The 22,722-nt window shown below is 33.5% G+C and overlaps 3 protein-coding genes across 3 annotated transcripts; 2 read left to right on the forward strand and 1 right to left on the reverse strand.

The window, feature by feature from the left end:
* The first annotated feature begins 1,257 nt into the window (after positions 1-1,257).
* LOC129911776 (kunitz-type serine protease inhibitor textilinin-3) lies at positions 1,258-1,602 on the forward strand. Its single transcript, XM_055989694.1, has one exon. The coding sequence runs from the start codon at positions 1,258-1,260 to the stop codon at positions 1,600-1,602; it is 345 nt and encodes a 114-aa protein (XP_055845669.1).
* A 627-nt stretch (positions 1,603-2,229) lies between these two features.
* LOC129911784 (uncharacterized) lies at positions 2,230-8,749 on the forward strand. The gene is made up of 2 exons (XM_055989706.1): positions 2,230-2,275; positions 8,175-8,749. Exons 1-2 carry the CDS (start codon positions 2,230-2,232, stop codon positions 8,747-8,749), a joined length of 621 nt encoding a protein of 206 aa, XP_055845681.1.
* Positions 8,750-14,459: 5,710 nt separating this feature from the next.
* Positions 14,460-21,803, reverse strand: LOC129905773 (dymeclin). Its single transcript, XM_055981342.1, has 8 exons — positions 21,379-21,803; positions 21,090-21,236; positions 20,720-21,028; positions 20,548-20,652; positions 16,074-16,701; positions 15,520-16,017; positions 15,337-15,459; positions 14,460-15,279 (listed from the first exon to the last, which is right to left on the reverse strand). Exons 1-8 carry the CDS (start codon positions 21,519-21,521, stop codon positions 15,130-15,132), a joined length of 2,103 nt encoding a protein of 700 aa, XP_055837317.1. The 5' UTR covers positions 21,522-21,803; the 3' UTR covers positions 14,460-15,129.
* Positions 21,804-22,722: the final 919 nt, after the last annotated feature.

Consider the following 22,722-nt stretch of genomic DNA (forward strand, 5'->3'; position numbering starts at 1 on the left):
AAAAAAATAATGAGTTGTAATAAAAAAAATACGAAACAGAAAAACAAACAAACAAAAAATGTAACGTTTCATCTAAATGTCATGAAACTCCATTCATCCATCCAATTAATTTAAATGCTCTGTGTCTGTCCTGCCCTTTAATCATAAACAAATAAACATTTTTTGATGCAATTTTTTGGCTGAAGAAAAATTCTACCACATGTGTAAAAACAGATTAATGCAACATTACCATAATTTCATCCTTAAATGCATCCTTTTTGTCCACCAGAACACAAAAACTAACACCCTCTCTCTCATCTCTCATCCACAACATCCACCAACAAATAGAGCATAAATGCGTTAATTATTTATTAAATGCCCCCCCAACGACTGGTAAAAGATACCCACCACATCAATTCAATTAAACTAATTATTCATTTAATTAAAAAATGTCAACAACATAAAAAAAAAAATAAATCGCTCATATGGGTCGATATAAATAGGTAATTGAACCTTTATCTTTTTTTGCCTGTCATTTTATTTCCATATGACACATTGATATGGTAATAGGCATCAGCAGCTTCAACCTGTTGGTTACCTCATTAAATTGATGTGTGCTTTCCCGATGGCTTTGTGTATAGAAATAATAAAATGAAAAATGGTGATAGCCGGTCCCAAAGCTTGGCGTGGCGGCTTCGTGTGAAGTACCAGCCCACAGAAGCGCATATTTAATTGGTCTTGTTATTTACTATCCAGAGGATTTCTGCAGGCGGTCGACACGCGGCGGATCACAATGTCAACTTCGGTCGATGCACTTCGAAAATGTGCATCAATTTCCACGAAGACTGCAGATTTCAAAAGCTTGACATCATCCGTCAAGCTGAAGGCCATAAACGCCTCTGAGTGGTTTACCTGCAAGTCTGCATGCAGCAAGAGTTTAGAGCTTGCCATTCACGCATTGGGGTCGTGTTGTGAGTGTTTTCCCTGGCGGCCCGCATGTAAACACTAACCGACGAAACGTCATAAAACTACGCGGACTGAACGTCACTCTTTTTGCGTTTTGTTTGTCGTGCGTGTCGGAGTGGTTTTACCAGATGATGATGATGAGAAACTTCCAGACTTTGTGTCTTTCGTTTTTAACCAAACAACACTTTTGGGCTGATGTATATATAAAACCGGCTTAGCAGTAAGTCAAGCCATCAGAGTACGATCAGCTACGATCAAGTGAAGTTCAAAACTAAAAAGTCTCATCACACATAAATTTATATTCACTTCAAAATGAATAGCAAACAATATTTAACGGTATCCATCGCATTGTGCACTGTGATTTTGGCCATCACTGAGTTTACACAAGCAAAACCTCTTGATCTTTATGATGAAATGAGTGACCTGTTTGAGGAAATGGATTTGGATGATATTGCACCTAGGACATCAGCTCGTCATCAGCCGGAGAATTTTTGTAAGATGCCAGCTCGGAAAGGTGTTTGCAGAGCTTTAATTCCAAGGTGGAGTTATGACCCAGTTGCAAAGGAATGTCGTGAATTCAAGTTTGGCGGTTGTGATGGCAATGATAACAACTTTTCTAGTTACAAATTGTGCATGCAAACTTGTGGTGGTTACTAGAAGTTTCTGTTGATGCCGAAAAGTTGCTTTAAAGAAAACAAACTAGATTAAGCTAAAAAGTGTGATTGTTTTTAATTTAAATTTTGTGTGAATGCGAATTATGATGATTTAATTTATTTTACAAAGTAATTATTGTGTAAGCTGTTTATAAATAAAAGAAAAAAAAGTAGTTTCAATGTATAAACAAGTTGTTAAATTTTTTTTTTTGATTAAAAGTTAAAAATAGACTTTTAGTCTTTCGCAAGAGGGTTGGTGCTTTGAATAAAGTTTGAAGCTGAGTATTTCCTTATACGTATCAAACATTTGCAACAAGTTTTTGCAATGATGTACAAAAATGATAACTAATTTTGAAATCTTTGGGTTTGGAAATTTTAGCTTGTCTTGAAACCTTTTACAACTCAACTGAGAATAGTACCTAATGCAAAAATTATGATACTTGTCAGTGTATGTTGATGTGTTGATTAGCCATTTGAAATTAATTAATTTACAAACTATGAGTTAACTGCAAAAGTTAATCTTTATTTTGATTAATGAACAGTTAGACAGATAAATAAAAGTCAATGCTAAATATGGCGTTAACTCTTTGTTTTATTCACGAAAAGGTACTTAATTATAATTATGGCATAAATGAGTGTGAATCATATGAAACTGAAAGAATATACTGATGAACCACGTAAAGTAAGTGTAACTACGAATGGAATTCATAGCACTCAAGCAAGTTAACATTTCTCTCAAGCACACTTCTGAGAAAAATTTTCAGAGTTTTTGCTCAAGCATTTACTTGATGATTTCCTCAGTTAGTATTGCTTAAGCTATAGAAATGATTTGTTTGTTCTTCACGTAATAAGTAACTAAAGTGGCCAAACGCAAGAGAAAATCTTGAAAAAATTTTTAACTCGAGTAACGACATCATAATAAACTGAAACTTAAAATATAGTCAATATTGATGTTTAAATTGAATCATTTATTTTCAAAACATGATAAGTCCATGATTTCAAATTTTTCAGTAGAAGAAAAAAACGTTCTATTTTCTTTTGTTAAGTGTAGAAAAATGTATAAAAAATATATTTTGTAGAACTTTTACCTAGCTACAGAATATCGTTTGGTATTTACTTTTTGGACCGATTGTTTAAAAGATAAAAAATAAAAACGATTTTGGACTTATCATACTTTGAAAATAAACGAATGTGAAATTAGTTTTAAAATGAATATACAATTTTTTTATGACTTTTATGATGTTTTGACAATAAAAATTTTTTTCGCTTAGCTGTAAAATCGAATATAGACTGAGTAGATATGCTTCTTGTTTTGAAGGGAGGTGTGGTTATCCCCCAAGAACATATTCATTTAAAAAAAAGAATTTTGAAAAAAAAGTGGACTTATCATGTTTTGAAAATAAACGAATCAATTGTCAAAGTGAATTTTTCATTATCAACTTAAAAATGTCATAATGATATATCGTCGGTATCCTGCAAAAAGAGCTCAAGTCCATTTTTTGATTTTAGGACTTTATGAAAAGTAAAAATGTTCAGATTCATAGTTCATGTCGTGTGAAAATGGTTTCAAAACAATTAATTCCATCTTAAAAACAGCCCAAGTAGACTTGGGTCCTAGTAATTTGAAAATGTACTTGAGGTCTGATAATCATATCAAAATTGATATTTTAATTGTTGTTGTTAAAATAATGTAAAGTAGCGGTTAGCATTCTGTCGAAATAAAAATTCGATTCGCTATCGATCTGGCACTTAGTCTAAAACAAAGTTGACGAATGATATCTTTTTATCATGGACAAATAAAGACAACAATTTTCTCAAGTCAGATTACTTTAACACTCAGTGAAAAACCTCTCTTGGCTCAGAAATTTGAGAACAAACTACAGTAAAACCTGTTTAATTGGACCACCCTTGGGACCGAAGAAAAGTGGTCCGATTAGGAGGTGGTCCACTTATAGAGGTTCCTTTTTAATCGGACCGGTCCATTTAGAAAAAATTTTCTCTCATTCATTCCTCTAACCCACTTAAAAATGACAATAAATATAGGTACCAACAAATTTCAAAAGGCTTCCACAAAACAATCAACTTCAAAAACTCTATTGCACTGTCAAATTGTTTCCTTTGCCAAGAAACGAAAAATAAAATTAAACATTTTGAGGAATCCCCGCATATAACAAATTTAACTTTGCAAAATTGGCCAAGAAAAAAAATGGGATGCATATGTACATGAACATTGAACACACATGTTTCATATTTTTTACTTTTGGTCCAATTAAACAGGTAAAACAATAAGCAAAGAATGTTATAAAGGTGGTCCATGGTCCGATTAGCAGTTGTCCCGATTATAGAGGGAAATTTATATGAAAAATAGCAGGGAGAGCATTAAGTGCGGTCCGATTAGGAGGTGGTCCGATTATAGAGTGTCCCAATTAGCAGGTTTTAAAACTCCTCCGGGTATCGACAACAACGTTCAAGTCAAGTTACCCTTTATGCAATCAGCTAAAAGTTTTAAATTAAGTCAAGAACAAAACAGAAGAGAATTGGAATGAAATAAAAGATGATTTATTGACCAATTTAGAGAAGATTAAAATCTTGTATTCCTTTGGCTTTTTTTGCTCAAGTGCTGAGATGAGATCTGAAACTGCTTCGAAGCGCGGTCCATTCCAATTCTCGAAAAAAGTGGAGAAGATTAAAATCTTGTATACATTAACTAATACCTAGATTAAAGAATATAATAATAATAATTTTTAGTTCTTAATCCTAGTAGCATAGAACTTCTTAGAAGCTTAATAAAAACACTAGAAACCCGATTGAAAATAGATCTCTGCCTACATTCTGTAACTCTCATATTGAGAATTAATAGAGTAACTAAAGCTCTATAGGGCAAGTATTGGTTTCGTGTAGAAAAAAAAAATCGAGGTTTTAATCAAAACCAACATTACGATGATGGAGAAGATCAAAAAAGTGGTTTTCGTCATGCCGTCCGTCGGTCTGTGCGTCTGTGCGTGTGTGCGTCTGTGCGTCCATCTGTACATCGAGCTAGGGCCTAAACGTATGGATGGATTTGCTTGAAACTTGGTACAGATGATTTTTACGTAATTCCCTAGACCCGTTTTTTTAATTTTTTAATATCTCCATTTTAACGCATAGCTTCCATATAACGTTTTCGAGGTATTGCAAATTTCTCGAAAACGGCTCTAACGATTTCGATCAAATTTGGTGTGCGGAATACTCTTATTGATTCTCAAAAAATGCGGAGAACGGAAATATGGCGTTGCCGTTTTTCAAAAATTGACATATTTTTTAAGTTCATATATTTCATCAAAGCATTAGTTATTTTATTTAAAATTTACAGAGATCATTAAGTATAAAATGTTAAAAAAAAATATTTTTAAAAACATTTTTGAAAAAAAAAATTTTTTAATTTAATTTTTAAACTTTTGTTTTTTTTTTTTTTTATTTTTTTTTTTTCTACAAAATCTTAAATTTCCAATAGATATTTAAGATAAAGATACTGTGAACTACAAGAGCAAGTACGTGCGACCCAGTCGTGCATTTTATTTTTCAAACGTAGGTAATTAAAAATACTTTAAAGTCTATAGATTAAAAATTGCCAATGTTGCCGTATCGTTTTTTAAAATTAAAATTAAATTTTTTTTGAACAAAAATATTTTTTTTGATTAAATTTAATTTCATAAAACAAGTGATAGCAAAAGATTCTCTAGGTAATTTAAGGAAAAAAAATATAAAGGAGTAAGGGACAATCTTCCATCGTTTAAGCGATAAATGCAATTTTCTAAAATTCTGACTTCAAACACAAAAAAAAATATTTTGAAAACAACGGTAACACCTACAATATTTTAAAATACATTTTTAAAAAGCCAGAAGCTCATTCTTATCTCTTAAATTTAAATCCACTAAATTTAATTAATAGTTTTTGAAAAAATGGTCCTCAAACTCAGAATTAAAAAAAAAAATGTTATTAAAAAAATTTAAAATGACTTTTTTCCAAACTTTTTCTAATAAAATATGAATTTATTTAAAAAAAATTTTTGGCCATAAATATTATCAGTTGAATTCCGGAGCAGAAAAGGTAACATATATCACACTTTTGAAAAAAAAATTAAAAATTACTTCAATTTCAATGGGTTTTTTTTTTGGATAAAAACTGAATTTTTGCATTGACATAATTAATTTTCTCAAAGGCTTTGGTAAATAAGAACTTTAAATTTTTGCTATTTAACTTTCAACAGTAAGGGTTATTAAATGAATAAAAAATAATTTTATGTTTATATGTTGAACTTAAAAAAAAAAATAAGTTAAATTTTTTTTCAAAACTTTTATTAAATAAAGTTCTTCGAAAATGAAATACTTTTTAATTTTTTTCATAAACCGTAATACATATTGACATTTCCTTTTATAATTTGAAATCATAATAAATGCGGCCAAAATTTTTTTAAAATAAATGCATTTTATTTGCACGACATATTAAAATTTTTTCAATAATTTTTTTTTTCAAAAATCTGAGTTCAGTTACCATTATTTCAAAAGCCCTTATTTCAATTAACTTAATTTTAATTTTACAAATATGACTAGGCTTCTGGCTTTTTAAAAATGTATATTTGAATATTGTAGGTGTTGCCGTTGTGTTCAAATATTTTTTTTTGTATTTGAAGTCAATTAATAAGAAAATTGCATCTATCGCTTGAACGATGGAAGATTGTCCCTCACTCCCATATATTTTTTTCCTTGAATTTCCTAGACAATCTTTTGGCATCAATTAATTTATGAAATTTAAGAAAAATTTTTGAAAAATCAAATTTAAAAAATCAAAACGGCAACACCGGCAATTTTTAATATATAGACTTTGAAGTATTTTTAATTACCGACGGACGTTTGAAAAAAAAGATCATCAAAATCTAAGCTGTTCGGCCGGGTTCCCTAATATTGCCAATTTTTGAGCTTTAGTTACTCCACTAAATAGTGATGAGAAATATTGTGAATTAAAATGGAATTAATTTTTCTTTTATGAACTTCGTTTTGATTCAAAATGTTTCTTGAACAATTTTCTCATTGCTAGAATTATAGAATGTAGCCAATGTACTAATTTTAAAATCCTAAAAGCTTGCCTTTCTAATGGTCTAGATATCCCTCGTTCTACCTTGATTTTTCTAAACTACTGGTTTAAGAAAATGTTGGCTACTGGGAACGTTTCTAAATCCATGTTAAAAATAAATAAAAATAAATTGAACAACCCTCTTCACTTCTCATCTTTGCTGTTTCAAATAACCAACGTAGCACTTATCCGTAGATTTCAACACAGATCTTTATTTGAGATACTTGCTGAGTAGACTCATTTCTTGCTCCTATTATAAGCTTTTAGCTAATATCTAACAATGTTTGCTATGATTTATCCATTATCATTGTGACATCTCAGTACCCACAATTTGTACACTTTTCTTTAACTTTATTTCTTAATAATAAGGTAATTCAAATAGCATTAAAAAACAAAAAAAAAACAAAACAAAAATGAAAACATAACGAAAGCAATAAGTGATGCTCAGACTCTTTTCAATAGTTTCACTATGATACTTAACTTACATCTCCAAAGGCAGAGGTTAAGTTAAATAATAAATCGTTTTTACACTCCAACTCTAAAGTAAACATATTTAACAATAAAATTAAAAAAAAAAAAACTCAAAAAGTGTACACAGACATTATTCAAGATTCAAAACAATCATTATACGGTCCCTAAATAAACAAACAAAAACAAAAAAATAAACAAACAACAAATCATTATTGTGAAAGTTTGTTGACCTTTTTCTTGACTTAGGCAATGATTAATCATAGATAGTTGAGTTTGGTCCAAACTACATAAACATTACGTTATACCTCCTCTTACTATCTTTTGGTATTTAAATAAAATTAAAGAAGAGAGGCTTGTTTTGCTAAAATTTAAAATTTCACCATAACAAAGAAGAAAAATAATAATGATAAGTAGTAATTGTTATGCGATCATAATAATGAACCCCTCTGGAACTGACTCAGAGCTATCTTTCATAAATTTACAAACACAGCAATTTTTTTTAGCGAACATATTGTGTGTAGTACATTATAATACAAGAAATATGGAACCGCATGTGCGAAATACAGTAAAGCCTCTCTAGTCATAAATAGAAGATTGGATTATATAATCTTTTGAAGGTAGAAATTTGAGTAAAGATTACTGACGAATAAGAAAATTAATCCTGAAAATAACAAATCCTTTGACCCAGTTTTCAGAACCAAGATGATTAAAGTCAAACTTGTATCTAAAGTTCTTTGATAGAGAATGAATTTACAGGAACAGCCCAACCAACAATTTTGCTTCTATAAAGGATTACGGAAGTTAACGCCGTATTTGTAAAGCTTTGTAGACGCCAAATCGTTTGTTCGGATCAGTTTTAATCAGGCGTTTCACTTGGTTTTGAATTTATCCTTTGGAAACAAAATTTCGGTCTGACCGAGAAAAAATTAAAATTAATTTTAAAAGAATTAATATTTTTTGACCGCCGAATCACCACCGAAACACCACAAAAGCACCCCTGAGGCACCACCGAAGCACCACCGATGCACCACTGAAGCACCACCAAAGCACCACCAAAGCACCACCAAAGCACCACCAAAGCACCACCAAAGCACCACCAAAGCACCACCAAAGCACCACCAAAGCACCACCAAAGCACCACCAAAGCACCACCAAAGCACTACCGAAGCACCATCGAAGAACCACCGAAGCACCACCAAAGCACCACCAAAGCACCACCAAAGCACCACCAAAGCACCACCAAAGCACCACCAAAGCACCACCAAAGCACCACCAAAGCACCACCAAAGCACCACCAAAGCACTACGGAAGCACCACCGAAGCACCACCGAAGCACCACCGAAGCACCACCGAAACACCACTGAAGCACCACCGAAGCACCACCGAAGCACCAACGAAGCACCACCGAAGCACCACTGAAGCACAACCGAAGCACAACCGAAGCACCATCGAAGCACCACCTAAGCACCACAGAAGCACCACCGAAGCACCATCGAAGAACCACCGAAGCACCACCAAAGCACCACCGAAGCACCACCGAAGTACCACCGAAGCACCACCAAAGTAGGTCGATTTCCCTCAAGTTCCTGAAAAGGTTACTTATGTGCCATAGCGCCTGATGGATCTAATAGAACCAATGTTCATCTTAGTCCACGTTTCAGTCGCTCAGTTGCTCCATGTGGTGTTTGTTTATTTAATTTTGCATCATGCTGAAAAATGCAATTTCTTATCCGAATTAATGGCGCATTACTGTAAAACGGTTTATTCTGCATCATAATAATGACTCTTTGTATAAATATAACCCACAGAGGGAGTATAGTTTTTAATGGTCATGAAATCATGGAATAATATTTCGTCACGGAACTCCATATTATTGCAATTTCGGGATGCGCCTGTGCGTGCGTCTCTGCCAAAATGCATTTTAGCTACGTGACTTTCATCACCAAAAGGCTTCACTAAATATACTTCAGTACGACTAAATTGTGTACGGGAATCCCCGTAAATGGACTCGATATAATGTACATCAAACCAAAACAGTTAATGGAATTTCCATAGACTCCATGTTGAAATAAGTACGTACAAAAAAATTCGTCAAATCAACCATCACCATTCGGCCACCACAGCCGGACCAGAAAGAGGTGTGCAAAAAATATATATATATATAATTGGAAATTCCATAAGACATGGTCAAGAAAACAATGCCATCGGCTCACTGAGCTGCAAATCGATGATGACAACACTGACAAAGCGCCACACACCGGGCGCTCCTCATACAAAAACCCCAAAGGCACTCGTGCACAGAGCTGCTGCCTCGCTGCTCATCTCTGTCTCTGTTTACCGACCAGCGAGTGGCTGCAGCGGGCGGGCGGTAGAAACGCGGCAACTACAAAAGCCTACCTGGTGAATTTCACTTTCAATTTACGCCACACTTCATGAATCACACGGATTCGGAGTCAGAGTCGGAGAGTGCCCAATCGCTTTCGTGTCGTTGTCGTTGCTTTTGTAGGCTGTGTCGTAGAGTTGTGTCGTCGACAATGTAGTCCACACAAGCAAGTTTGCTGGTTGTACCTTTGCTTGCTGCCTATAAACCCACCTACACACGATATATAGAGGGTTCTTGTACCCTGACAGGTGGTGTCATTAATTATGATTGTAATCCGGTTCAGTGCATTCAGAAGTGTCTGCCTACACAGTTTCGTTTTTGGCGACTAAAAATGAGCCAGGCTTTTTTTGTGCGGGTGGTTGCTGGAGCTAATTAGCTACCATTAATTTTATTATTTAGGATGAAAGTGTATGCCTGAAAAAATCTGAAGAACTCACCCTTAAAACCCATATTTCTCTTCTGTGTGCATTTCAGCATAGAGCTTTGTAGGCATAGGCATCTCAGTGTTCGTTGCCGCCGCCTGCCTTATTTTTTTTTTCTGGTGGCAATAATTAGGTCATTAGACCATATTTCCGTAGGTAATTTAGGTTTATTTCCATTTGAACACCATGTGGGGTTTGTTTCATCGGAAAAAAAATATTATGCACATTATTCATTTATGTGGTATTATATGGAGAGAAGAAAGAGGTGTTTGTTTTTCGTTATTATTTATTATATTGTTGGTTTATCTGTTTCATTAAATATATTAATATGATGACATTATTTTTTATTTTATTGAAATTGAAAATGCTTAATTAGTGAGAATGTTTGTTAAAAGCATTTGTTGTCCACGGGGTTACAACTTTAGAAGACACATTTGACAATGAGAATATCAACTCATCAAACAACAGACGGATCTTTAATTTCTTATGCATTGAAGATAGTTTTTATTTTGTAAACTATAATCTTTTCCATAAACATCATAAAAAGTACGTATACGCCATAGTGGAGAACGAAGTTCACATTTTGTGTGTGTGTAAAATTTTTTATTTCTATTTTATATATGAATAAAGCAATTATGTCAATGAGTAAAAAAGCATCTGCTCATAAATATGAAATTTAAGAAATTGAAACAATTTATACTGTAGGTTTCAACTCAATGGTAAAAGAATTAGAAAAAGACTTGAAGACTCCTTCGGACCACTTTTATCTGCAACCTTGTCAATACAGGCAAGTCCCAGATTTTCGACTCGAAACTTGTCCCCGCAATTGGAATCATTGGTCTATTTCACCAAATACAAACAAAATCACAATCATCAATTAACGACTTTAGTCGACGACTTTTGTCGACGACTTTTGTCGACGACTTTTGTCGACGACTTTAGTCGACGACTTTAATCGACGACTTTAGTCGACGACTTTAGTCAACGACTTTAGTCAACGACTTTAGTCAACGACTTTAGTCAACGACTTTTGTCGACGACTTTTGTCGACGACTTTTGTCGACGACTTTTGTCGACGACTTTTGTCGACGACTTTTGTCGTCGACTTTTGTCGACGACTTTAATCGACGACTTTTGTCGACGACTTTAGTCAACGACTTTAGTCAACGACTGTTGTCGACGACTTTTGTCGACGACTTTTGTCAACGACTTTTGTCGACGACTTTTGTCGACGACTTTTGTCGACGACTTTTGTCGACGACTTTTGTCGACGACTTTTGTCGACGACTTTTGTCGACGACTTTAGTCGACGACTTTAGTCGACGACTTTTGTCGACGACTTTTGTCGACGACTTTTGTCGACGACTTTTGTCGACGACTTTTGTCGACGACTTTTGTCGACGACTTTTGTCGACGACTTTTGTCGACGACTTTAGTCGACGACTTTAGTCGACGACTTTAGTCGACGACTTTAGTCAACGACTTTAGTCAACGACTTTAGTCAACGACTTTTGTCGACGACTTTTGTCGACGACTTTAGTCAACGACTTTAGTCAACGACTTTAGTCAACGACTTTTGTCGACGACTTTTGTCGACGACTTTTGTCGACGACTTTAGTCGACGACTTTTGTCGACGTCTTTAGTCGACGACTTTAGTCAACGACTTTAGTCAACGACTTTAGTCAACGACTTTTGTCGACGACTTTTGTCGACGACTTTAGTCAACGACTTTAGTCAACGACTTTAGTCAACGACTTTAGTCAACGACTTTAGTCAACGACTTTTGTCGACGACTTTTGTCGACGACTTTTGTCGTCGACTTATGTCGTCGACTTTTGTCGTCGACTTTTGTAGTCGACTTTTGTCGTCGACTTTTGTCGTCGACTTCTGTCGTCGACTTTTCTCGTCGACTTTTCTCGTCGACCTTTGTCGTCGAATTTTTTCGTCGACTTTTGTCGTCGACTTTTGTCGTCGACTTTTGTCGAAGACTTTTGTCGAAGACTTTTGTCGTCGACTTTTGTCGTCGACTTTTGTTGTCGACTTTTGTCGTCGACTTTTGTCGTCGACTTTTGTCGTCGACTTTTGTCATCGACTTTTGTCGTCGACTTAGGTTAGGTTAGGTTAGGTAGAAATGGCTGTCAGGAAAACAACTGACACACTTAGACCATTTATTGGTCCGTTGTGATACCATGATTTTGTGAGGAAATTCCTCACTAATTAAACCAGTTGGAGCTTTTAATAAAGCGGTGTTTGTCGTCGACTTTTGTCGTCGACTTTTGTCGTCGACTTTTGTCGTCGACTTTTGTCGTCGACTTTTGTCGTCGACTTTTGTCGTCGACTTTTGTCGTCGACTTTTGTCGTCGACTTTTGTCGTCGACTTTTGTCGTCGACTTTTGTAGTCGACTTTTGTCGTCGACTTTTGTCGTCGACTTCTGTCGTCGACTTTTCTCGTCGACTTTTCTCGTCGACTTTTCTCGTCGACTTCTGTCGTCGACTTCTGTCGTCGACCTTTGTCGTCGAATTTTTTCGTCGACTTTTGTCGTCGACTTTTGTCGTCGACTTTTGTCGTCGTTTTTTGTCGAAGACTTTTGTCGAAGACTTTTGTAGAAGACTTTTGTAAGAGACTTTTATCGAAGACTTTTATCGAAGACTTTTATCGAAGACTTTTATCGAAGACTTTTATCGAAGACTTTTATCGAAGACTTTTATCGAAGACTTTTATCGAAGACTTTTATCGAAGACTTTTATCGAAGACTTTTATCGAAGACTTTTATCGAAGACTTTTATCGAAGACTTTTATCGAAGACTTTTATCGAAGACTTTTATCGAAGACTTTTATCGAAGACTTTTATCGAAGACTTTTATCGAAGACTTTTATCGAAGACTTTTATCGAAGACTTTTATCGAAGACTTTAGTCGAAGACTTTAGTCGAAGACTTTAGTCGAAGACTTTAGTCGAAGACTTTAGTCGAAGACTTTAGTCGAAGAATTTAGTCGAAGACTTTAGTCGAAGACTTTAGTCGAAGACTTTAGTCGAAGACTTTAGTCGAAGACTTTAGTCGAAGACTTTAGTCGAAGACTTTAGTCGAAGACTTTAGTCGAAGACTTTAGTCGAAGACTTTAGTCGAAGACTTTAGTCGAAGACTTTAGTCGAAGACTTTAGTTGAAGACTTTAGTCGAAGACTTTAGTCGACGACCTTAGTCGAAGACCTTAGTCGACGACTTTAGTCGACGACTTTAGTCGAAGACCTTAGTCGTCGACTTTAGTCTTTGACTTTTGTGGTCGACTTTTGTGGTCGACTTTTGTGGTCGACTTTTGTCGTCGACTTTTGTGGTCGACTTTTGTCGTCGACTTTTGTCGTCGACTTTTGTCGTCGACTTTTGTCGTCAACTTTTGTGGTCGACTTTTGTCGTCGACTTTTGTCGTCGACTTTTGTCGAAGACTTTTGTCGAAGACTTTTGTCGTCGACTTTTGTCGTCGACTTTTGTCGTCGACTTTTGTCGTCGACTTTTGTCGTCGACTTTTGTAGTCGACTTTAGTCGTCGACTTTAGTCGTCGACTTTAGTCGTCGACTTTAGTCGTTGACTTTAGTCGTCGACTTTAGTCGTCGACTTTAGTCGTCGACTTTAGTCGTCGACTTTAGTCGTCGACTTTAGTCGTCGACTTTAGTCGTCGACTTTAGTCGTCGAATTTAGTCGTCGACTTTAGTCGTCGACTTTAGTCGTCGACTTTAGTCGTCGACTTTAGTCGTCGACTTTAGTCGTCGACTTTAGTCGTCGACTTTAGTCGTCGACTTTAGTCGTCGACTTTAGTCGTCGACTTTAGTCGTCGAATTTAGTCGTCGAATTTAGTCGTCGACTTTAGTCGTCGACTTTAGTCGTCGACTTTAGTCGTCGACTTTAGTCGTCGATTTTAATCGTCGACTTTAATCGTCGACTTTAATCGTCGACTTTAATCGAAGACTTTCGTCGTCGACTTTAATCGCCGATTTTAAACGAAGATTTTAGACGAAGATTTTAGTCAAAGATTTTAGTCGAAGACTTGGAGAAAATGTTTCTTTACGTCTTGACCAGTGGAGATTGACCAATGAGAAAGATGCACCATGGGTTAAGCTGTAGATCAAGATATAAAGATAGACAAACACATACTCAAACAGACAGACAAAATTGCGACAGCCATTATACAAATACATACATGGTTACGGTTCGACATCGTAACTTCATGGAATAACCAGCAAGGGGTGATTTCTTTCCACTTATTAAATGTTTACATGAAGTTTTTAAAGAAAAAAAAAGCAAATAAAATATTTCGATTTCCAAAGCATTTTTTATTGTTTTGCTTATTCTTCATTTTTATATTTTTACAATTAAACATATTCATACGAGAAATATAATATTAATAATAATTATAATATTATAATAACAACACAAATAATTAAAAATTATTATCATAATTTTATTTATTTTTTATTTATTTTAAATAACATTTAAATCTGTATTGCCAATATTTTTGAATATAATAATAATCAATAATAATAATGTGTTTTGGTTTTGAAATAATTAGTTTTTTTATTATATTTTCTGGACATTAGAGGGGGATTAAATAATATTCTCGTACATATCTCTTTGTATGTACCATTTCTTTCTTTTTCATCGTAGCAAAATATTTTCTTTTGTCTTCTTATTTTTAATTTTATTGTTTTTTTTTTTTGTATTATTTTTGTCTTTAATTCGTTAGCAGGGTATTAATTTTAGAAAATCTTTTTTACCATTTATACCGAGGAACAAAAAAGGATGATCACCGGAAATATATATTTTAACAAATAGATAAAATTATTACACCAATTTGAAAGGGCAAATAAATTTAAAAAAACACAAAAATTAATAAATCGTTAGCTAAGGACTTAAATTAAAACATATATATTTATGTATATTATGTATGTAATGTGTGTGTTGTTGCATGTTTGCAGGGTGTGTTTTGTGTTTGAATGTAATAAAACTTCAGTCAAATATCACTCATTCATTCCATGCATTTCTTTAAGAATGTTTTTTTTTTTATTTTTATTATTTTGATTTTTCTTTGTTTTTTCATTTTTATTTTGTATCGTTTAGTTGTTTCTTTTTTATGCTATTTATTAATATTAGCAAATTATATCGGTCGTCACTCCTTTGATACTCTCCGAACTAAAGTGTACACATCCATATTTGCATACTAGCGTCCAAACGTAAGGAATGAAAAATTCTTCTGGTGCATCTTCCTCGACATATTTGAATTTAAGATCAGGGAATTTCTACAAAACAAAAAAAAGGTTAACGACAGTAAAAATAAATTGAGTTAGTTATTTTACCCTTAGACGATCGCTAGACCATTGACTAGCACCTTTCGATATAACTTCGAAAACTTCACTCACTCCAAGCTCCCCGCGTTGATCTTGAACCCTTTGCAGGCGAGATGAGAAGAATCCAACGACCTATGAATTAAAAAAATATTAAATATTGATCCAGTACCAAATTCATCATCCAATTCAAACCATATCAATATTCTGTATGATATCCTGGAAGGCATGATGACTTCGAAAAGCTTCAAAGACACTCCGTTTATAGAGCAACGTATAAACCAAATTCGGACAATAGACCAACTGATTTGACAGGCAGGAATTCAAAATCTCAAGAACCATTCGAAGAACTTCTTCCAAGACCGTTAGATCGGCAAGCATGTCTTCGGGTGTTGTTGCAACATTTACTGTCACAGATCCATTAACGGGTTCTTTGAGCTGAGCATCAACACGAGCATGTTTGCGGGCAAGGGTTTCAAATAAACTTATTAATCGTTGAGCCACATACGGATGCAATGATCGGAATTGTCCAGACATATTGGCCAAGGCTGCCAAACAATTTGTATGGAGATACTTATCTCGCATTTTAAGCATATTATATTGAATCGTTCGTATGACCACCAATATGAGAAGGCCACCAAGAGAAATTTCAGAAATTGTTCGCTCTGTATACCAACCAATGTTTTTAAGGAGCTATCAGAAGAAACAGTTAAATTTAAAGACTTTCATGGAACAGAAAAAATACTTACAATAGTGTGAACATTTTTATTGAAAGCATCATCTTCACTCAAAATCAAAAGGACAATCAGCGACATGTAAATATGATGAGACGTACTATCGGGAGCATTGTATAACGTCTGTAATATGGGCACCACTAAATGTTCCAAATCATTTTGTACCATCACAAATCTAAAGAATCTCTCATTTCTATGCAATAGCAAGTAGAGCAAAAGTGTTGCTTGATCAATTGTAACAATGCGACAAAGTGTATCGTAGACGGCGGTAAAGTCAATTTTAAATGTCGCTCCATCTTTGGGTGAGTCCTTCGAATCGGAACAGCCAAATAAACTAGTTCGGAATGGATTGTCTTTTGTGGTACAATGATTGGTTAGAATAAGTATTAGTAGAAGACTTTGATTCGCCAAAGGGTAGTGTTCTCGGAATTGTTGTGATAATTCAGCGCCAGCCAAGTTTGGTGCTAAAGCATCTTGGGGTTTACGGAAAGTAAATATCGACATCAATGATTCAGCAATGCCATAGACAAATGATCCAGAATGACCGGCACCAAACATTGTGCTAGGCACTTCGACCATGCGTGACACGAAATGAAGGAGAGCACTCATCAACACATTCGAATGTTGACATTTGAAAATTGTTCTGTAAGAGAAGGCAAATAAAATAACATTTCAAATAATGTAATTAAATATGGGCTAAATATTGAACTAAAAATTCATTCAAATCTGAAGTTTTCCCTGAGCCTGTAGACCCTAATATTTTAATTTATAACCAATAGAACTAAGGAACGGATCTTTTTTGTAGACTTTTTTGTTTAATTTTGTGGTTCGTTTGATACATTTTAAAACTCTCCCAGAAAATAGCGCATAGACCGTAAAATCTGGATTTTCAGAATTTGGCTATACTTTCATCCCCAAAATTAGCTATTGCTGGACTATTTTTTTTTTTTAATTTTTTTCAGTTTTTCCCAAGCCCGAGGTGTAAGCTTTTCTTATTTATTTAAATTTCAAAGTTTGAGTGATCCAAATTTTCCAACAGACAAAAGAGCTCTAAAAATAACTTAAAATTCCATATTACTTACGTTACTTCAGTCACTCTTTAAATATAAAAAAAAGAGCTTATCTATTGAAAATTTATTTTAAAAATTTTTTAAAAAGTTTTGTTCTCTCTATGCGTCCATCCATTCAACAGTATTAATACTGATTCTACTTCCATCAAAAAAACATAAGAGTGCTGCGATAAATATTTTCATATCCGGTGTTAAAGATGGGATGCACGCATAGAGAGAAAAAAACTTTTTAAAATTTGTTTTTAAATTAATTTTCAATAGACAAGCTCTTTTCATTTATATTTAAAGAGTGACTTAAGAATAAAGCGGAAATTTTTAAAAACTTTGTAGATAACATTTGTTTAACTATAATAAAGGCAGTTGTAAAATTTACCATAAAAAAGTAATTCAAACCGTAAGATTAGAAGACAACTAGGGCTATGTGCTAATTAGTTGAGAGCTGAATCTTTTACAATGTGCTTGCGTTTGTAAAATTTAGTAAAAGTTAACTAAGAAAATAATTAATTTAAATTAAATTACAGCATTAGATATTAATTCCTATGGAAAACTATACAAAATAAACCGCAGGTCTTTGATCTTAGAGATCAAGTTGATAAACTTTTTAAAAAGTTTTAAATCAGTAAGTAATTCATTTTTATTCTATTTTTCTTAGCATAGTTAACAAAAACAACATCTTCAATTAATAAGAGCTCTAAAAAATGTATGCAATTGGATTTTGTCTTCTTCTTGTTCGAGGTTATCCTCGATGAACTTGGATGTGTTTAGGCTCGTTATCCTGTTAAAATACGAGTCTTTCGCCAATCATTCATAGTCCACAGATCAAAGAGCTGTTATCGTCCAATATCGATTTTAAAGCCCCCTTGTTCATTCTATAAATGACTCGAGTCAAATTTCTCACTGAGCTTAAAGAGAATTAAACCCTTAGTTGAAGTGAAGATCGCAGAATATTTTGCAAATTCAAATTTTCTCATTTTGAACAAAATGAATCAACATAAGGCGTGTTTTTTGGCAAAGCTATCCGCAATAGGATTTCCCAAATATTAACACTTATATGCAGGCACCAAGAGAAAGGAAAACGTAAAGTTATACACTTCGTCAAAATTCTAACCGCAGCTTGGTTTAGTCTTTAGTTTCTATTCTAATCGGCAGCTGCGTGTTGTTTTTGTAATGCATGTAAACGTCAGCTGCGGATGCGGATAGTAATGGCAAAAAATCACAGATATAGTCATAGAAAAGTGCTTTATAAACAACCAAAGGTCGTAAACTTGTATCATGGCAAAAAAAAAAAAACTTTAATACATAGGATAAGCGATTTTTCGACATGATTTAAAAAAGCCCCTTTAAAAAAAATATATATGGAACCATATTCAGGTATTAAAATGACATGAAAAAAATCTCAATTCCATTTTCAAACTTAATACCAAATAGTAATATTTGGAAAAATCATATCTTCTCCTGAAAAATGTTTTTTTTTTTACACCCTTTAGCACATTTACACGAGTACCCAACTCATATTCTAGCTCCTTTTTACTTGCTCTATAGGGCAAGTATTGGTTTCGTGTAGAAAAAAAAATCGAGGTTTTAATCAAAACCAATATTACGATGATGGAGAAGACCAAAAAAGTAGTTTTCGTCATGCCGTCCGTCGGTCTGTGCGTCTGTGCGTCCATCTGTACATCGAGCTAGGGCCTAAACGGATGGACGGATTTGCTTGAAACTTGGTACAGATGATTTTTACGTAATTCCCTAGACCTGTTTTTTTAATTTTTTTAATATCACTTTTTTAACGCATATCTCCCATATAACGTTTTCGAGGTATTGCAACTTTCTCGAAAACGGCTCTAACGATTTCAATTAAATTTGGTGTACGTAATAATCTTATTGATTCTAACAAAACTGCGTTTTTAGTTTTTCCCAAAAAATTCGGAGAACGGAAATATGGCGTTGCCGTTTTTCAAAAATTGACATATTTTTTAAGTTCATACATATATTTCATCAAAGCATAACGTCGGTCTCACGAGAAAACCTCGTAACTCCCAAAATCAAAATTTTACAGGAGAGACGAAAGAGTAAACAAACAACAGAATAGTTGGGAAGAAACGCGCTGTGCAAAATTTGAATTTAAGTCTATTTAGAGCAGGCATGTCAAACTTGCGGCCCGCGGGCCGCATGCGGCCCACAACGCATAACTCTGCGGCCCAGTCCACATTTTTAATAATTTTGAGTTTAAGTTTATAATTTACAGTACCTTGCCATATTATTAGGGCCAAGCGAAAAAAATGCTAGGTATTTTTGTTTCATGTTGCTCAATTTTTAAAGTTTTTGTCGATTTTAAATTTTGATAAAAAATATCTTACAAAAGGGAATAAGCTGTAAACGACGTTATCCATGGATTTCATGACCGGAGAGTTTCCAGACCGATCCAATACTTTAATTTTTGTATTGAAGTATAACGTGACATTCTTAATTTTATGGCAAGGACCCAATTATGCACAAATAAAGAATCTTTGAGCCTCAAGCGTCAAGCCTATTCCGAAATCGTAGTATCAAAACGAAAATGTCTTTAAGAGCTTAATCTCTTTTACACGTTATTATTTATCGAAATTTATGAATTTTTTTTTTTTAAGTTAATCCGTATCTATCCTTATCGGTCGTATCAAAAATAATCCACAAAAAAGTATAAACTTTAATACTGAATATGAAAAAAGGCTTGCAGATTTATGTCTTTGAAAGACAAGTTCTCTTGATTTTCTTCGCTTTTTTCCTGTTAAATGTACCTGTTGATGCGAGTTGTTATTTAAGTCATTAAGAGGAATGAGTTACCTATAAGATACATCCTAACTATTCTTGGTCTTAGAAAAAACATGGTAAAAGGAATACATTAATGTTATCATTTTTCCTGTTTTTTCATAAATTTGTTTTATAAAAATTTTAGTTCTCCTTTTTTCTGCGGCCCATACAAATTTTGATTTCGCTGTTTTGGCCCTTCGTTACCATTGAGTTTGACATGCCTGATTTAGAGTTTTCGGAATGACCCCAAATTTTCTGGGTTGCTCCGCTGACATATTTTCTAAAGAATGGCATTCAAAAGTCATTTTTGAAAAAAAAAAAAACGACGATGAGTCAATTTTATTCAAAATTAACAGAAATCATTTTAAAGTGTCAAATGTAAAAAAAAAAAATAAAAAAGTTTTTGAAAAAAAATTTTTCTATAACGTTTTTGAAAAAAAAAAATTTTTTGACTTTCAATTTTTTTTTTTTCATTTGTTTCTCGACACTAAACAAAATCTTAAATTTCCAATAGATATTTAAGATAAAGATACTTTGAACTACAAGAGCAAGTTCGTGCGACCCAGTCGTGCATTTTATTTATTGTTATCTTCATTCAGCTCAAATCTAATTAAGTTTAAACTCCTTACCTGAAAACAACAGACTTCTCGACTGGTTGTGTCGAAAATAGATGCACCGACAGAAGTGTAATAATCACATTAACTGCTTCCAAATGCAAATGGTAGGTAAATTCCCTTAAAAGAAAAACAAGAAAAAAAAGTCAATTAAAAAAGAACTTTTTACTTAAATCTCACAACTCACTTGACTGGAATTACCACAATAATATTAACAATGGCATCAAAGAATGTCTCAAATTTAGAACCATCAATGGCAATCATAGCATTCGTTTTCTGTTGTTGTCCATGTGAATCGTCTTTAGCTTCAATTGCAATTGCTGTACTTTCAGTAGCAGAAGCATCTTCAACATTACCCTCGCCACTAAGTGTTTCTTGAGTTGGAACAGCTTCGAAATGCTGTAGCAACTGAAACTCAGATCCAGTTTCGTTGATATACTTAACCAACGATCGAATAATAAACAATGCATTAAAAGTTTGCCAAATGTGCATTGTACTAAAATCAAAAGAGATTATTTGAATTTTTCTTAATCAACAAAAGAAGAGGGTAATCTTACCTCTCTTGATCTGAGAGTGATAACAATTCGGTAACTTTGTCAAGAAATACCAAAATCAATGAACCAAAATTTCCCGTCTTCAAATTGTTGGCTAGAAAAGCTTGACATAGTGATTCTATGCGTGAATCTAGACTCAATTGATCTTGACTAAAAAGAATAGAAGACAAAAAATATTTAAGGTCAAATGGGATTTATCTTCAATAGAAACAAATTGACAAGAAACTGCCAACACAACACAACTCGCTTGTTGGGTGGCGACATTTCTTTAAGAAAACCCTTTAAAACTAACCTAGTCGTCGGAGTAATAATATTATAGTTTAGAATTCCATTCCAAAAAGTTAAATCATCTGTTGGAATATGTTGGCGACTGACGAATTTCTTGAGAAATTCATTTTCGCTTAGATCTTCGTGCCGACTTACGTTGATGCCCATTTTTTTTTTTTTGTATTCTTCCTGTGATGTCGTCGTCGTCAAAGTCGTGTCGTATCTGTTTTATAGGCCGGGTATATTTTTTATTGTGTCTGGATTTTTAGAATTTCATTGGATATCTTTCAAAATTTAATCAATTTAATAAAGTAAATATTATTGTATTGTTTAATAAACAAAATGCCAATGCATTTGTTGAATTTAATAGGAGAGAAAATTTGTATTTTTATGGTTTTAATTTTGTGTCTTTTCTTTTTTTCGTTTTTTTGTTGGAAAAAAGATAAATGAGAACGATAATAAAGAATTTTTTGACATATGAAACGTCATTTATAATAATTTTTCTCTCATGAGAGAAACAGCATTTTTGTATTTTTGTACAGCGGATGTTTTTTTTAGACCATTTGTAAAGTGACGTGTGAAATTGAATGCGTTCACGTACTCATCTTAAGGTATCCGGACACCTTTTTGTTATTGTAATCCCATGTATAATCACAGCTGATCATGAACCTGTGTTGAAAAGAAAAACAAAAACCAAAGGTATATACTAGGTGTGTTTTTTTGTTTATCTATAGGTGTGTTTTTTTGTTTATCTATATAGATTTTGTGCAAAAAAACGACATCGAGATTTTTGAAATCAAAACAATTTACGTGTTAAAAACAACAAAAACTTTATCTGTATAGATTTTTGAAAAATCCAGATAATTATCCAGATTTTACTTTCTCTCGATAAAAACAGTAGTGCCAAGGTACTTTATTAGTTGTGTTCATACAAAAATATCTGAAAATATTAACAAAAAAGAAAGCGGAGAAAACGAGGTTTGAAAAAAACTCTCATAGAAAAAAATAATCAAAAATTAGTTTGACATGGTTGCATTGAAATGTTAATATCTCGAGATATACGCAATGCACTTTTCAGATAAAAGTCTTAAATGGATCCTGATAAGATTGTTGAACAGATATGCATATAAAATTACCAAAGTTTTTTCGAAAAATTAGAAATAAAAATAAAAAAGTTTTCACATTTGATTTTTAAAAAATCGAAAAAAAATTCAATATGGCTACCTTTAAACGCTTATAACACAAGAACGACGCAACTAATGTTAATGGTCATCACAGTACACATAAAAAGGTAATATATTCCGAACTGACATTGGTCGCCAGATTGTCAAAACATGGCACTTTGGCGACCAATGTCAGCTACCGAATT

The sequence above is a fragment of the Episyrphus balteatus genome, chromosome 1 (assembly GCF_945859705.1).
Source record: "Episyrphus balteatus chromosome 1, idEpiBalt1.1, whole genome shotgun sequence".
In the NCBI taxonomy this organism is placed as follows: domain Eukaryota; kingdom Metazoa; phylum Arthropoda; class Insecta; order Diptera; family Syrphidae; genus Episyrphus; species Episyrphus balteatus.

Bases quoted from the DNA above. Each gene is read 5' to 3' on its own strand.
- LOC129911776 (XM_055989694.1), top strand. From the start codon at position 1,258: ATGAATAGCAAACAATATTTAACGGTATCCATCGCATTGTGCACTGTG.
- LOC129905773 (XM_055981342.1), bottom strand. From the start codon at position 21,521: ATGGGCATCAACGTAAGTCGGCACGAAGATCTAAGCGAAAATGAATTT. The intron at 21,237-21,378 runs GTTAGTTTTAAA...TATTCTTTTTAG, and splicing joins ATTATTACTCCGACGACTAG to TCAAGATCAATTGAGTCTAG. The intron at 16,018-16,073 runs GTAAGTATTTTT...TTCTTCTGATAG, and splicing joins ATAAAAATGTTCACACTATT to CTCCTTAAAAACATTGGTTG.
- LOC129911784 (XM_055989706.1), top strand. From the start codon at position 2,230: ATGAGTGTGAATCATATGAAACTGAAAGAATATACTGATGAACCAC. The intron at 2,276-8,174 runs GTAAAGTAAGTG...ACACCACAAAAG, and splicing joins AGAATATACTGATGAACCAC to CACCCCTGAGGCACCACCGA.